Here is a 17,891-nt window from a genome sequence, read left to right on the forward strand (position 1 = left end):
TGAAATCTGCAAACAATTGTACACTAAATGTGACCTTCTAAACAAAGCATCTTTCTTTTTATTTCTCTAATTGCCTGTGCGATAAAAATTGTCCATGGGGCTCACAGTTCAGAATAGATATTCCTGAAACACACTTTTGATGAAGCATTTATTGCAGTCCACCGAAACAAACTCTTCATCATAAGTCACACTAAAATCCTAACAGGACTTTTTTTAAATGCTGAGCTTTCGCCATGGGATCAGTTTCATTACGGAACAATTAAAAGGACAAAAGGAAGAAAATGCCCCCTCTTGCCCAGTGAAGGTAGCAACAGAGGTGAGAAATGGTACACAGGATGCACAAAATCTCATTCCAGGCTGCATGGTTCTGATGTCTTCATCAGAAGGAATGGTAAATGGAAATGCTGAAAAGGGCAAGAAACCCTCACATATCCAGTCTCTATGTACAACGCAACAAAAAAGACTTTGCAATGGACGCATATGCTGCACCTCTTAAGATCGTGGAGATGCTCATTATTCTAGACCAACCTCTACTAATACTGAAGCACTTCCAGTAGGCCGCAAAGATTGATTCTCCTGACTCTATGCCAAGTGGTAATTCTTTGGGACAGGAAAAACATATCAGTAGCTGTTTTACAATTGGTCTACGTTGACTCCAAGGGGCGTTAATTGGATTTTAAAAATCGATCAGGCACTTGTGGAGGAAATAAAGGGAGTGGAATTTCTACTTCTGTACTCCTGTCACATTAACAGTCACGTATGGGAAATCTTGTACTGAAGGTGTACAATCTCACTGCACGTGCTCCTGGCCTGCATACACCAGTGAGCCAAAAGAGAATTTTACCTTCCCAGACAAATGTTCACTTGCAGGAGCACATCAATCGATCTTCTGGCAAAATAGCTAGCTCAGGTGTTGACGGAAGGATACGCTCACAGTGTTACAAATAGGTACAAATGACAATACACAAGTCTGGAATGAAAAACAACAGCGTAAACAGTTTAATTGTTCCGCATTTCCAGATGGTATTGTGCCTTATCCCATTGCGAAATACACCCTAAGTAGTGGAGGCCAGAAGAGTGAACATTTGTTGCCGAGGAATGGTAACTATGAGCCAAAATATAGCTAACAGACATGAAGCTAATTTCGCTTAAGACCAGGGTGGACAGAGAGGAGAGGTTGGAGTGGCAGAGGGTAATAGATGAAATGTTGGAGATAGATAGGAGTTATGCAGAAGATGGGGACCCAGCGAAGCTGGAAAAGAGGAAGAAACTACAGGCGAGCTTCGACCGACTGTCTACCAGGAAGGCGGTGCGCCAACTGAGACGAGCAAGGGGTGCAGTTTCTGAACATGGAGATAAGCAGGTCAGCTCCGGAGGGAAGCAGCGGCAAGGGAAATTCTTCAGGTGAGGGATAGGGCCGGGAAGTTGGTGGTAGCTCCGGAGCTGATTAACAAGGTTTTTGAGGAGTTTTATGAGAGGTTATCCAGGTCAGAGCCACCTGGGGGAGACCGTGAGATGCAGGAATTTCTAGATGGGTTGGAGTACCTGAGGTTAGGGGAGGGGGACAGGGCTACATTAGAAGGAGCAATAGTGGTGCAGGAGATAAAGGATGCGATTGGGAGGATGCAGTCGGGAAAGGTGGCAGGGCCGGATGGGTTTCCGGTGGAATATTATAAAAAATTCAAGGATAAGCTTGAATCCCCATCCCTATCGCCTCTTCAAACATCCCCACCATCAGGGGATGTTTGAAGAGGCGATAGGGAAGGGGGTGTTGCCACAAACCTTGGGGCAGGCATCGATTTCACTGTTGCTAAAGAAAGATAAGGATCCGACGGAGTGTGGGTCGTATAGGCCCATATCACTTCTGAATGTGGACGCAAAAGTATTGGTGAAGGTACTGGTGGGTAGGCTGGAGGAGTGCCTCCCGAAGGTGATAGGTGAGGGGCAGACGGGGTTCGTGAGAGGGAGGCAGCTTTTTTCGAACATTAGGAGGGTTTTGAACATCGTTATGGCACCGGCGGAAGGGAAGGAAACAGAGGTGGTTGTGGCATTGGACACCGTAGAAGGTGTTTGACCGGGTAGAATGGGGGTACTTGATGGCAGTTCTGGAGCGGTTTGGGATTGGACCAAGATTTGTGAACTGGGTAAAGCTACTATATAAGGAGCTGGGGGCGAGTGTCCGCACAAACAACATCAGCTCGAGATACTTTTCTCTCCACCGTGGGACGAGGCAGGGATGTCCTATGTCCCCCCTGCTGTTTGCACTGAATGTGATTGCCGTTGGCCAACGCATTAAGAAGTTCGGGTGCATGGAAAGGAATAGTGCAGGGGAGGATAGAGCATAGGGTTTCCTTATATGCCGACGACTTGCTGTTATATGTGTCGGCACCGAGTGTGTCGATAGGAGGAATATTGGAGCTACTGCGAGTATTTGGGTCTTTCTCGGGGTACAAGCTGAACCTAGACAAGAGTGAGTATTTCGGCCGGGGGTGGGGGCAGGGGTGGGGGGGCTGCCATTCCGTAGGGCAGGGACTTACTTTAGGTATCTGAGGGTGCAGGTTGCCCAGGAGTGGGGGAGGCTTCGCAGGTACAACATCTCTAGTTTGGAGGGGAGAGTGAAAGCTAATCTGGCAAGGTGGGATGGCCTTCCTCTGTCACTGGCGGGTCGGGTACAGGCGGTTAAAATTGTTGCCACAATTTCTGTTTATTTTTCAATGCCTACCGATTTTCCTGCCAAAGGTTTTTTTCAGGGAGATTGAGGGAAGGATTACCTCGTTCATATGGGGAGGGAAGGTGGCCAGAGTGAGAAAGGTGCTGCTACAGAGGGGAAGGCAGGCAGGGGGTTTGGGTGTTCTGAACCTGATGTACTACTACAAGGCGGCGAATGTGGAGAAGGTGCAGAGCTGGGTCAGAGGGGTTGATTCCCAGTGGGTCAGATGGAGGAGAGTTTGTGCAGGGGGTCGGGACTGCAACAGCGCCGCTCCCGATTGCTCCGGGAAAATACTCAGGGAGTCCGGTAATAATAGCTTCATTGAAAATCTGGAGGCAGTTTTGCCAACACTTCGGGTTGGGGGCAGGGTCAAGGGAAATGCCGATTCGGGGGAACCACAGATTTGAGCCAGGGAGGTGGGATGGAAATTATCGGAAATGGGAAGAGAAGGGGATTAAGACGCTAAAAGATTTGTTTCTTGTTCACATGTTTTGGTCCTGTCCAAAGCTAGAGGATTACTGGAAGGAGGTTTTTAGGGTAATTTCCAAGGTGGTGCATGTGAAACTGGACCCGGGTCCCCGGGAGGCCATATTCGGGGTGTCGGACCAGCTAGGGTTGGAAACGGCTGCGGACACAGATATAGTAGCCTTCGTCCCGTTGATCACCCGAAGGCGGATCCTGTTGGGATGGAGAGCAGCCTCTCCACCCTGTGCCCTGGCGTGGTGGGGGGACCTATTGGAATTTTGACTCTTGAGAAGGTTAGGTTTGGACTGAGGGGAAGGACGGAGGGGTTCTACAAGTCATGGGCATTATTCATTATGCACTCTCAAGAACTGGATAACATCGAACATTAGTTGGGGGGGGGGGGGATGGGTGGGAGGGTTGGGGGGGGGTGGGGGGGCTGTGTGTATTAAGGGTGACTATGGTTAATCCCTGATTCCGTTTTGTCATTTGGTTGTGTAAACATGCGGGCTAATGTTCGGGGGTTGGTGGGAGGATGGGATCGTTGTTATTGTTATGGGGATTGACATATTTGCTGCTGATTACTGTTTATTGTTGGTGGGTGTAAATTTGGGAGAAAATGTGAAAAAGGAAGAGAATAAAAATATTTTTTTTTTTAAAACAGGCATGAAGCTACAAGTACGGATATTGCGTTTTTAGTATTTGTAAACAAAGGTTTGGAGTTGAAGATTAATATTAGTATATAAATTATATAACATTGATCAAACATTCCACTGATGTAGCTGGAGGAACACCTCATTAGAGTAACTATAAATGCAACTATGTTTACCTATAATACACACACAACTTTTGAGATATTCTCCTTTGTGTGTTTTACCATGTAATGAAGTATTTAAATAGCACATCTGTCATGATGTTTTCATTAACTTCCCAGGTGCTATTTTATTCAGCTCAGCTCTATACTTCATTTTGTTTGAAAGGAAAACTGCAAGTAGGTGCACAGTACTGTTGGTAGAGTTAGAAGACCTGGGGCGAAATTCTCCGGAAACGGCGCGATGTCCGCCGACTGGCGCCCAAAACGGCGCAAATCAGATGGGCATCGCGCTGCCCCAAAGGTGCGGAATGCTCCGCATCTTTGGGGGCCGAGCCCCAACATTGAGGGGCTAGGCCGGCGCCGGACGAATTTCCGCCCCGCCAGCTGGCGGAAAAGGCCTTTGGTGCCCCGCCAGCTGGCGAGGAAATGACATCCCGGGGTGGCGCATGCGCGGGAGCGTCAGCGGCCGCTGACAGCTTCCCACGCATGCGCAGTGGAGGGAGTCTCTTCTGCCTCCGCCATGGTGGAGACCATGGCGGAGGCGGAAGGGAAAGAGTGCCCCCACGGCACAGGCCCGTCCGCGGATCGGTGGGCCCCGATCGCGGGCCAGGCCACTGTGGGGGCACCCCCTGGGGCCAGATCGCCCCGCGCCCCCTCCAGGACCCCGGTGCCCGCCCGCGCCACCTTGTCCCGTCGGTAAGGTAGGTGGTTTAATTTACGCCGGCGGGACAGGCATTTTAGCGGCGGGACTTCGGCCCATCCGGCCCGGAGAATCGAGCGGGGGGGCCCGCCAACCGGCGCAGCGCGATTCCCGCCCCCGCCGAATCTCTGGTGCCGGAGACTTTGGCAACCGGCGGGGGGCGGGATTCACGCCAGCCCCCGGCGATTCTCCGACCCGGCGGGGGGTCGGAGAATCTCGCCCCTGGTTCTCCGTGGGGGAATTTCCCGTCACGATTGTCTTTATCCCAATGTCAAAGTAATGTACTTCCTGTGGTTTTCCGTGTGAAGAAAGTAAGGCACAAAATGTTTTTTTGTTGTGTGGATATCAGAGGTGTTTATTCCAACCAAGAAGCTGACAAATGCAAATTTATCACCCAGTAATATCTTTCTGAGTATATTTTAATGTATATGTACACAATAAAAACAATACTGTGGCATTTTGTTTTGTGTTGTCAAATTTCTGGACTATTGGCGGGAACTGTGACGCTTGACACTCATGAAAAGGCTTCCTTAAAGCATCATTCGTGAACAATCCTATAAAAACAGCATTACTTATCCAACTTTATCCCAAAAATGTTATTACATTTGGTGCATTCATAGCCCCACATAGTCAGTACAATATAAATAAGGTGGCTCTGCAGAACATGCCAACTCCAAATAACTTGAGAGGAACGAGGATAAGGGATTATTTACCAGACAAGCAAAAGGTGCAATCATAAAAATTACAGCTGTGTATTCAGGCGTGATCTTGTGAATCCCTTTTCCACTCAGCGTGGTAGAAACCTGAAATTTTCAACCCCATAAAATTGTGGATCCTAAACAATCAAAATTTTCAAGATTGAGATCAAAAATATTTTGTTAGGTAAGGTTAAAAAGAAGCATTGATCAAAGGCAGCTGCTGGAGTTGGAGGTACAGATCAGCAGTGATCTAACAAAATTACAGAACTGGCTTGAGGTGCAAAATGATCTACTCTTGTTCCTATGTAAAATGATCTACTCCTGTTCCTATGTAAAATGATCCACTCCTGGTCCTATGTAATGGTGGCAATTGCATTTCTAAACTAGCAGAAATGCTACTTTGAGTACGAATCAGAAAGGCTTTCAGCTTGCAATGTACATAGCGAGACTCCATAACGTAGCAGAAGGAGTGAAAAGCATCTGAAGAGGTAACACCGCCATGACTTTATATCAGGTACAGCGAAGGACTAGTGCAAATAGAAACAAACTTTTAGAAACATTACATTGTACTCAAACACACCATTAAGCAAATCAGAGAATACTGTGTGGCTGGTCACTTAGGATCTTCCAGTGAAGATCCGTAAGCTGTCAGTTTTAGCATAGTGAGATAATGCATTTTTAAACTATAGTCAAAGAAAAATATTACACCAATATGCCTTGATATTTAGTTTAAGATGGCGAACACAGACATGGATAGGGTTCAACATGCTTACTGTTTCAAACATGCTCAGCAGGCTTCAATTAATATATCAAGTACAACAATTTTTTTCCTGGTTACATAAGCAACAAGAATTTAAATTTAGAGCACAAAATAAATATAATGTTATGCAGAAACTAAGGGATGGGACTTGGACCCTGAGATCACTGCCTGTTATACTTGTTAATATAATTTAAGAATTTTATAAAATCTTTAATTGAAATTAAGCTGAACTTAAATTTTATCAATTCTTATGGTGCTGTTCTTTCTTTTCCAAACACTGAGTGATAATACATGAGATATAATGGAAGTCAACATTATATTACAATAATTAATGCACAATCATGATATAACAACATAAGTGGCACAACTCAGCCAACACATTGTGCCCGTAAATCACAGGAGAGCCCCAAATCAGGCTCCGCGTTGGGCCGATCAGGAGTCACCCGACTTGCTCTGCCTGGCACGATCTGGACTGCGTCCAAGCTGGACGTGATCCAGATCTGCATGTTTAAAGTAGCCATTAGACTCATTTAGATACCCAGACACCAGATTCACCTGGTGCCTGGGAGTCACTGGCCGTGCCTGCGAGACCTCAACAGGGTGCCATTTAGCATTGGTTTTCACAACCGTGGACAGGCGTAACGGAAGCTTGGGGGAAGGGTCTTGCAGGCCATTAGAGACCCCTGGGTGATCTGGAACAGGGCAGAGTAGTGTTGCTAACTTTTCGGTTGGTTCAATTGCTCTGTCTTAGAAGTATAGAACATTACAGCACAGTACAGGCCCTTCAGCCCTCGATGTTGCGCCGACCTGTGAAACCAGTCTAAGGCCCATCTACACTATTCCCTTATCGTCCATATGTCTATCCAATGGCTATTTGAATGCCCTTAGTGTTGGCGAGTCCACTACTGTTGCAGGCAGGGCATTCCATGCCCTTACTACTCTGAGTAAAGAACCTATCTCCGACATCGGTCTTATATCTGTCTCCCCTCAATTTAAAGCTATGTCCCCTCATGCTAGACATCACCATCCAAGGATAAAGGCTCTCACTGTCCACCCCATCCAATCCTCTGATCATCTTGTATGCCTCAATTAAGTCACCTCTTAAACCACCTTCTCTCTAACAAAAACAGCCTCAAGTCCCTCAGCCTTTCCTCATAAGATCTTCCCTCCATGCCAGCTAACATTCTGGTAAATCTCCTCTGCACCCTTTCCAATGCTTCCACGTCCTTCCTATAATGCGGCGACCAGAATTGCACGCAATACTCCAAATGCAGCCACCAGAGCTTTTTACAGCTGCAACATGATCTCATGGCTCCGAAACTCAATCACTCTACCAATAAAAGCTAACACACCGTACGCCTTCTTAACAACCCTATCAACCTGGGTGGCAACTTTCAGGGATTTATGTACATGGACACCGAGATCTCTCTGCTCATCCACACTGCCAAGAATCTTACCATTAGCCCAATTCCTATACTGGCCTCCGCGAACATGTGGAGACTAGGGGCTTTTCACAGTAACTTCACTGAAGCCTACTTGTGACAACAAGCAATTATTATTATTATTTAGATGGAAGTTCAGAGTGATGACTGTGGCACAAGAGCAACTTAGATTTTTTTTTTAATACAAGCTGCATTTTCAAAATCTAGACCAACTAGTGGCACACTAATCTAGAGAAGCCAAATCAATGTAGAGAACAGTTTTTAAAGCAGGTAAAGTGTATAATTTGCCTGTGAATTCATATTGTACATAGTCCAACTGCATCCCATCAACTGTCTTATTACCGTTGCTCTCGAGTCGCCAGGTATCTTTATGATACCGCCATGAGGTTCAAGTCCAAGTAATGATCAATCACTCAATACACCGATTAGTAAGATTCAAATCAAAGCACATTTATTATACACAGTAATCGCTACTCATGCACTAATTCTACGTCTAAGCTACTTCTACAACTAACAGGCCTATACTTAACTTCGGACTGGCCCACCAGGTCAGGGGAACAAATGGCCTTTCGTTCGGGTTCTGAGTCTGCGGGATTTGAAGTTGGTATGGATTGTTAGCGAGGAGCGCCTATCTCGTAGCGAGCGTTGAATTAAGACTTACTTTTTTCGGTGGTCACTGCACCGGTAACGGTCAAGGTTGGTTCGCGTTGCTGGGTGACCCGGGCAGGACGAAGAGAGCGAGTTGAACTTGGGGGCTTAACTTTATAGTCCCCAGGGGCTTCCCGCCTTTCGGGGCGGACCCTGTATCTGGTTCTAGGCGATTGGACTTCGTTCCAATCGCTTGGTTCGATTTCTCCAATACTGGGGAGTCTGGCTTAGTTTTGTGTGTCCCAAATGTTGCTATTGTTCCCGGGGATTGCTCATTAGTATGTAGATGGCTGCTACATTATTATGCTGATGGTCGCTGGTATCGATGCTGTCTGGGCTTTGCAGAGTTAAATACACAGCAAACCTGCACCTGCTGGTTTCTGCCTGTGTTGGCTGAATTTCCCTTCAGCCTTTGCCGTTCGCCATTTTAAATCGGGAGTTGGCCAATTTAGGTGGCTACAGTAGTACCCTGGCACTCCCCTGGCATCTGGGCACTGCCAGCCTGGCACTGTCAGAGGGCCCGTGTGGCACTGCCTGGGTGCAAGGCTGGCACTGCCAAGTTGCCCGGATGCCATTTTGTCACTGCCAGATGTTGGGCCAGGGGTGGCCTTGCTCTTTGGAGGGTGGGGGGGTTGTGAGGGGGTTTTCCAAGGGCCTTGAGAATGTTGAGGGCTCGAGGAGGTGCTCCAGAAAGAAGGAGGGGCCTGAAAGGGGCTGTGATCGGGGCTGCCATTCAAAATGGCGCCCGATCTGTGAGGTGCTGTTCCTGCCGGCAAGGAAATCAACTGAAGTGTAGCCTCGCCAAACGCGCCCAAAAATGGACTTCATTTTAAGTCCGCTGAAACATGCCCAAGAAATAGGAGCAGGAATAAACACATTGTCCATGAAGTCTGCTTCGCCATTTATTATATTCATGGCTGATCTTGGGCTTCAACTCCATTTTTCTGTCCATTCTCCATATCCCTGAAGAACACAAAAACCTGTCCTTTTCAGGCTTAAACATATTCAACAATAGAGGATTTCAAAGATTCAGAAGCCTCAGAGTGAAAAAATCTCTCCTCATCTCAGTCCAAAATGATTAACCCTTTGTCTTGTGACTGGGCCCTCATGTTTTAGATTTGCCAAGCAGCGGAAACAATCTCTCAAGTGTCCACCCTACCAAGCCCCCTCAAAATTTTATATGTTTCAATGAGATCGCCTTTCATTATTCTAAACTCCATGGAGTGTAAGCCCGATTTACTCAGCCCTTCATTATAGAACAGCACCTCCTCATCCCAGGGACCAATCAAGTGAACCTCAGCTGTACTGCCTCTAAAACAAGTGTATCCATTCTTCAATGTGGAGACCAAAAATTGTACACTGTGGGTGGAATTTTACCACAATTTCCCATAAGTCGGCTCTGATTGAAAAACACCATGCGTCTCCCAGAGGGCCCGTCCTTGGCATTGCCCCCTCACAGGTTGGCATTACCAACCTGTCAGTGTCAACGTGTGCCCAACCCCTGAGGGCAATACTTAACTTGGCGCCCTGGCGGGGTCGCCCCCAAGTGCCTCACGTCCTTAAATAGCTACGTATGAATATTTAGTGAGGACAGAACATTTGGCTAGGAAGTCGTTTAATCATATTTAAATTCCCACCCAGTTACATCACCGACAAGGACCAGGAAAAATTAGGAAACAAGATCTCATCGGCGAGAATCTCGCTTCCCTACCCTCGTGGTATTTCGCGTCAATGTCGCCGTCCTCGCTGATGGCGAACCCAATGACAAAATCAACACCAGTACTCCAGATGTGGTCTCACCAAAACTATGTACACCCATAGCAATATTTCTTTACTCTTGTAATCCAAAGCCCTTGTAATTAAAGCCAACATGTTAATTGCTTTCCTATTTGCTTGCTGTATTTCATGCTAACATTCTGCATTCCTTGTACCACATATTCAAGTCTCTTTGAACATCAACACTTCCATGTTTATTACAACCAAAGTGAATAGCGTCAATTTCCCTATATTGTACTCCATTGTGTTGCTCACTCACCTAAGATGTCCATATCTATTTGCGGTCTCTGTATCCTCCCCAGAGCTTACCTTTCCACCTAGTTTGGTATCATCAACAAACTTAAGAAACATTACTCTCTGTATCTTCATCCAAGTTATTAATATAGATTGCAAACAGCTGAGTCCCCAACACAGATCCTAGCGGTATTCCATGATTCACTACCTACCAACTTAAAAAAGCCCCATTTTTGCCCACTCATGTTTTCTCTCTGTTAACCAATCCTCTATCTAGGCTAACATATTTACCCACAACTCCATGCGCCCTTATTTGTTTGATTAATCTTTAGTGCGGCACCTTATCAATGCCTTTTGGAACCCATGCATTCAACATTTACTGGTTCTCCTTTATCTACTCTACTAGGTACATCCTCATAAAACTCGAATAAATTTATCAAACAGAATTTCCCTTCAGTAGAACCATGTTGACTTGTTCTGATCATACTAAGCTTTCCTCAGTGCACTATTAAGACTTCTTTAAGAATAGATTGCAGCATTTTCCCAAAAATGGATATTAGGCAAACTGGCCTTAAGTTCAGTGGTTTCTCCCTCCTGTGCAGATTAACTGGAGTTCAGGGATAAGGTGGAAAGGTGGGCCTAGGTAGGGTGCTCTTTCGAAGGGTCGATGCAGACTCGATGAGCAGAATGACCTCCTTCGCTACGGTAGGGATGCCATGAATATGTTTTTATGTTTATGGCTAGTTTATCATCATATTTTACTTTTTCTCTTTAATCAATTTTTTGATGTCCCTTTGGTAGTTTCTAAAACACTCCCAATGCTCAGGCTTGCTACTTGCAACACCTCGAGTGAACCACGGATAGGCCTTTCCTGCTGAGTTTTTTCAATCAAATGTATTTTTGTTGTTTATTTTGAATTGTTTCTTTCAATTCATTTACCTCCATACATTTTGGTCTATTTACCTAAATAACCTTAGCCAACTCTCCCGTCAAACTCAGGTTAAGAGTTTTGTTCACGACTGGAATATGTCACTTTCAAACTTAACATGGAATTGAATGGTATTATGATCACTATTTCTCAGTGGATTTTTTACTATGACATTACTAATTAATCCTGCTTTGCTACACAATACCAAATCTAAGATAGTTTTATGCCAAGTTGGGTTCACCACATATTGATCCAGGCATTGTCATGAAAACATTCGACAAACTCATCCACTGGACCATTCTTGCCAATTAGATTGCCTCAGTCCATATGAAGATTGAAGTCCCCCAAAATTATTACATTTCCTTTGTTAGAGGCTGCAATAATTTCTCGTTGAACACACTGCCCAATGGTATAACTATTGTTAGGGGGGCCTAGAAATTACTCCCATTATGTTTACTGACTCTTGCTATTCCTAACTTCTACCCACACTGATTCTGCTTCATGTCATTCCTTATTATAAGGGTTACCTCACTTTCTTTGCTGTTCACTTTGTCTGTCTGAAATATTGTGTACTCTGAGATATTTATTTCTCAACCTTGACTACCCTGTAACCTTGTTTCTGTAATGACAATTAGATCTAAATCATTTACTTTTATTAGTTCCAATAATTCATCTATCTCTCCGTAGCTGTTTTGTGCATTCAGGTCAAGGACTTTAATTCCATTTGTTTTACATCTATGCCCTGCAATTACCTTATTTGCCGATGCATAGTTTTTCTTAAAATCTGTCCCTCCTGTCCAAATCTGCTTGCCATTATCCATGTCACAATACTGTTCCGACAACCCAAAATGTCTCCTTGGATTTCTGAGTCTTCCTTCACTTGAGCAACTGCACCCCCCCACCCCCACCCGTTAATTTAAAGCCATGTCCACAGCCCTAGTAAACTGCTGTGTTTACCATACTCTGTGCTAAACGCTGGTCTATGAACTGCCCATCTCTCTTGAGCCATTAGGTATTAATAGCATATTAATTTGAAACTTTAAGCAGTGCTACAATTGTCCATGTACTGCAAGTGTAAAAATCAATTTACAAAAAAATGTGTTTATCGTTGTAACATACTTCATTAAGCCTTTTTCTCACTAATATTACCAGCAAACTGATGGAAATTCTGGAAAATTAGTCATATTGTGAATAATAGTGCACAATATTAGTTTTCTAATCAAGGTCCAAGATAATAAACGGCAACCTGGCTATACCAATATGGAGAGGGGAGTGGGGGGGGGGGGGGGGGGGCAATGGTGCTTTGGTGTATTTGTAAAGAATATAACAGGAAACATATATGTTAGCACAAATGAGAAACAGATTAAGATACTTGTTTTAAAACTCGATCTTTTGTTTTTATGTACTTCTGTAAAATACGAGTACCATCAGTCTGAATATGTTTAGTATTTGAATTATTAAACAGTTACGCATGTTTTAATCTTATACACAGATCTGAAACAAATTCCAAGGAGATGAAGCACTCACATTTACCAGAATCATCAAATCATTAATTATTTGAAACCTAATCACAACTAATTGGCTACAGCATAAATCAGTAAAACCGTTGTCTAAGTGCAATACTTTTCGCAAAGATGAACTATTAATCCTGGTGTAGGAATTGAACATTTTAAATTGTCTTGAACGCAAATGAAAATAATCAAGAGTTAGCGTTAGTCAAGGTGACAATTATCGCCTACATCTTTTAGAAAGGTAAATTATGCCACACAATTAGCAACATGAGATATGACAGAAACAATTTCACAGTACATCAAATCCAAAAAGAAAAGAAAACTTACAGGATAAACAAAAGTTGCTATTTGTGCATGACATTGTAATTCAAAAACATACTACGCCAAAATCAAGATTTAGCAATATAACAGAATGCATTGCTATCCTAGTTGTGTACTTTACAGGTTAAAACTAAATTTCTGGGTCTTTTTTTGTTTACAGCATTCCCCCTCTACCTTTCCTTCTGCTTCGCCCACTCCTTCCCACGCTACACGCCAACTGTGGTCAGAAATGCAGATTAAACTCTGTTCTGTAGCTCCTACCAATGGGATGCTGAACCCATCAGCACAAGCAAGTGATTCTATCCTCCTCTCCTACTTTACTACATCACTATACCTGATCTCATGAACTCAGTAGAAGTTCATATCGGAGTCTTATCATTCAACACTCAATATGTGGCACATTATATTTAATTTCTGATTTGGGGGAGGTTCCCCTTTACAATTCAGCAAATATTGTCTTAGCATAATTTCTATTATTTTAGTATTAATACCTGCAGAATATATCCTCTCTTCCATTTCTGCTACTTGTTGCCTATATGCCTTGCAAGCGGCTTGTTTGAACGTGGGCCTTATTTTGATTTTCTTTGGAACTTCGGGACACTCCTCTGGAACTGGCTGATGTTCATAATCTTCTGACATAGACTGATTTTCATTTTGTTCTGCTTCCCCTAGGATGTCAGCTGTCGGCTCTATCGGCTCTACATCATCTTCAACACTGTTAGTATCATAAGGAATCTCGTAATTGCCTTCATGTTGAACCGGGACAATACATTCTTCTGAAGGCTCTCGTGATAATATCTGTTCATCACTTGCTTTAGGAAATGTTTTGTTTTCCAGTTTTGCAAGCACTTCCTCCATTACCTCAACATAGTCCATTTCATTTTCTCCGGTCTGCTCACTGGCCTCATCTTCCTCAGCTCTGTAGTAGTAAGGCTCATAGTACACATCAGAATCAAGGGTAGCGCACGACTCATCAGCTGTGGATTGAGACAAAGTCCTGAAGCGCCCCATAAAATTGCCTCTTTTTCCATCTTCACTCAGACTTTGTGTACTTCTAGAATCCATTTTATTCCAAACAACCTCCAAGGCAGATTTAGCACGTTGAAGTGATGATCCAAATTTCTGGAAGCTGAATCCAGTATCAGAGAGATCAATACTCAAGCGGCTATGCCAGGATTTAGCAGGAACCTCCATCGAATCACTGTCGCTTGGGAGCTCGCTCTGACTGCGACATCTCAGTGAATATCTATTTTGATATTGATGATTATCACTAGAATACGAATCCTGATAGGAGTCATACGCGCTTTCCCACTGATTTTGAGGTTCCCTATCAAAACCAGAACACTCAGAGGTGTCAAGCGTTGCCTCATATGTTTCTTCCTCGTATTCTTGGCCAACAGCCTGGTAACTTTCATCAAAATCTGCTGTATAGTTCAGGACATTTTGCTCCGCTGGGCTATTTACTTCAGAAGTAAAGACATGCTGCGATGTATCTAGACCAGAGTCTGTGCCTTGTTCTAAATGTTGCCATTCTTTCCAGGGTGAAAGGTCACCTTGCAAGGACAATTGTGAGTCACTGTAGTGACTTCTGTCACCGGACACACAAATTATTCCATTGCTCATGCCACTATCGGCAGTTTCAGTGTTCTCTACTTCATTGTGCTCCGCGTAAGGTTGGTCCTCATAGTCATACTGCTGGTCATCTGTAACATTAACCCAGGTGGATGCTGCTTCTTCTCTGCCTCTCAACCAAATATCCTTTTCTGAAGATGACACAACTGATGCACCATCAGCTCTGATGAAGTACTGATTGTCTGAAAAATCCTCAGAGTAAGATATTGACTGGCAGAGTTTAGAAAAATCAGATTCGGAACGGCTGAGCTTGGCTGTTGCGTAATCACTTTGCAGCCAAGAGGACGCCACTTCCTTGTAATAAGGCTCTATCTGTTTCTGGGTATCTTCATATGGAGATGAGTGAAAGCTGGCATCAGCACACAGCTGTGTAGAGTTTGAATATGAGCTGCAAACAGCAGTTCGGTCAATGTTACCAAGGCTGTGAGATTCTGCACCTAGTTTTGAAGCGATTGACACTTTCTCAAAAAGTGTTTTGGAACTCAATTCAAAACCGTGGCTATTGTGGTCCTCTTCCAGCTCCTTGTCGCTAGGTTCAGGTGATGCCAACCTGTCCCCTCTGGTCTCCCCTTCTGTGGTTGATAATTTCATATTCATACTTTCATACGTCTGGGATTTTGATGGAAGTGAAAATTCCTTTCTGTCATTTAGATCGTGATGGTTTTCTGTAGAAATTCCAATGCCTGAACCTTTCAACTTATAACATTTTTTAAGAATTAAGTCTCTATTTTGGGGACTGTCAAAGTATACAAGAATGGGACGGGGCTTGGCGTTGGCACAGTCTCTTCGCTGCCCTAGTCTGTGAACAAGTTCAATCTGAACAGTTTTTCGTGCATCTGTAAGCCCTAGCTTCTCCTCTATAATTTCATAAATAGCATTTTCTGTATTCTCATGCATTTCTTCAGGTACATTAATAAATCTTAGACTTGCATTGCTTCCTTGATAGTTAATTTGTCTTATATAATCATGTATATCTCTGGTTTCTCTTCTGGACTGAACAAATCCAGAGCGCAATTGTTCAATTTCAGTTTGCACCACTTCCACACTACTGGAAATTTCATCGATAGACTCTTTCAGAGCATTTACATGCCCACGTAGTTCACACAACTCAGTTTCTATTTGGCTTATCCCTTGAAGCTCTTTAAAGATCATTTCCATGACATCGTGTGTTTGACTAATGCAGCCAGTTGAACTGAATGCAGGTTCTAGGCCACCCTTTTGCTGCAGGCGCCCAGTTCTGTCCAGAGATTTGCTCCGAAAGCCAAGAGATTTTTTCCACGCACTCATTTCTGTCTCCGAGGAAATGCATTCTTGGCTTTTCTTCCACTTGCGGAGTTTCCGCAGCGCACCGAGTCTCAACAACGTACGATCGGTGTCTGAGCTTCCGTCCGACGCAGCGAGGCTGCTGACACTTTTCCGGTTTCTCCTTACTGGCATGGTGTGCGACTTATGTTCCTTCACTTTCTGTAAAACACTTCCTTCATTCAATGACTCAGAGGTACCGCTATCAACAGACCACAACTCTGGACACAGGTTCTCATTATTGGATGAACTAATTTTTTTTTTCAGCCCGTTGGCTATAGCCACCCTGTAACTCAACGTGGGAGAAAGCGAATATTCTGTCTTTCCTTCTTCGTCATCAACAGATAGGTTACGGGCAGATTGACACTTTGCTATTCTTTTGACGGTGGTTTTCAGGTTTGCTGAGAACCTTGGATTTCGTGCCGGATTAGCTTGCAGGTGCTTTTGTACTTTCTTGTCTAGATTGCTCTCTTTTTTCCGTGTTGTATTTGCTGGTTTCTTAGTGAACATTCCTTTGTAAAGTTTCGAAATGTAGACCTGGAGGAGATACTTCAAAAAGGAAGAAACCATAGGGAAGGGCAACGGGTATCACCGATTCTGGTCAAATAGCAGTGCAGCCGCAGTCAAGCCAGTTACACACTTCTAAAAAGAAAACGAGTATGTAACTGGCGGCAAAAGCCACATGAATAGCATCAAGCTGTATGTTTTATATCTTCGCAGGTAGATGGCATTTGTAGGCTATGGAAGATTCGTGCAGATAATTGTCAGAAAGCAACCATGATGTTTTTGTATCTGACAGAAGCAGCTAAAAGTCCTGGGGGAAGGGCAACAGCACTAAACCAGTTGGAGATCCCATGTCTGCCTCTGTTACAGAAAAGAAGACATTAGCATTGAACTGCACATAACTTTTAATGTTTTTGTTTCAATGCATGTAAAGCGAACATCAATATATTATGCCAGCAAACCATCAGCTGGTGCTCCAGCTACTAAACGATAAACATACGCAAGCTTAACAATATACTTTCCCTGGTCATATCTTCAATTGACTCAAAAAACTGCTGGTGAAATCAGTGTAATGTAACGTATCTGAAAAATAGTACATTGCAGTGATTATTCCTCATTATAAATGCTCAAATCCACGTGTGACGTGTGGTAGGAATGCTCAGCATGTAGCATTGTATTTTTTTTTACAATTAATGGATCTTCATAGTTACCCTGCAGTTTGAGAGGGAGAAGCTGCAATCAGATGTAACGGGATTACAATTAAATAAGGGTAGCCACAAAGACATGAGGGAGGAGCTGGCCAGAATTGATGGGAGAAGGAGCCTAGCAGGGAAGACAGTGGAACAGCAATGGCAGGAATTTTTGGGGGTTATTAGGGCGGCACAACAGAAATTCATCCCAAGGAGGAGGAAACATGCTAAGGGGAGGACAAGGCAACCATGGCATATGAGGGATGTCAAGGACAGCATAAAGGCTAAAGAAAAAGCATACAAAGTGGTGAGGATTAGTGGGAAACCAGAGAATTGGGAAGCCTTTAAAAGCGAGCAGAGGACAACTAAAAAAGCAATAAGGGGGGAGAAGATGATGTACGAGTGCAAGCTAGCTAGTAATATAAAGGAAGATAGGAAGAGATGTTTTCAATGTATAAAAGGTAAGAGAGAGGCAAAAATAGACATTGGACCACTAGAAAATGTGGCTGGAGAAGTAATAATAGGAAACAAAGAAATGGCAGACGAACTGAATAGTTACTTTGCATCAGTCTTCACGGTGGAAGACACCAATAGGATACCAGAGCCCCTGGACAACCAGGGGGAGAGGTGAGTGCAGTTACCATTACTAAGGAGAAGGTTCTGGGGAAACTGAAAGGTCTGAAGGTGGATAAGTCACCTGGGCCGGATGGACTACACCCCAGTGTCCTAAAAGAGATAGCTGAAAAAATTGTGGAGGCAT

The 17,891-nt window shown here is 44.1% G+C and overlaps 1 protein-coding gene across 7 annotated transcripts in view; it reads right to left on the reverse strand.

The window, feature by feature from the left end:
- Nucleotides 1-17,891, reverse strand: part of LOC140387540 (protein unc-13 homolog C-like) — a 972,441-nt gene that overhangs the window by 577,943 nt on the left and 376,607 nt on the right. For 3 of the 7 annotated variants that reach the window (XM_072470775.1, XM_072470774.1, XM_072470776.1), the window contains one exon: nucleotides 13,496-16,802. The exons of the other annotated variants lie outside the window; for them this stretch is intronic. In XM_072470775.1, the coding sequence (XP_072326876.1) occupies nucleotides 13,496-16,508 (3,013 nt within the window). In that variant the 5' untranslated portion in view covers nucleotides 16,509-16,802. The remainder of the gene's footprint in view (nucleotides 1-13,495; nucleotides 16,803-17,891) is intronic. 7 annotated transcript variants of the gene reach the window in all.

The sequence above is a fragment of the Scyliorhinus torazame genome, chromosome 12 (assembly GCF_047496885.1).
Source record: "Scyliorhinus torazame isolate Kashiwa2021f chromosome 12, sScyTor2.1, whole genome shotgun sequence".
NCBI classification, from domain to species: Eukaryota; Metazoa; Chordata; class Chondrichthyes; order Carcharhiniformes; family Scyliorhinidae; genus Scyliorhinus; species Scyliorhinus torazame.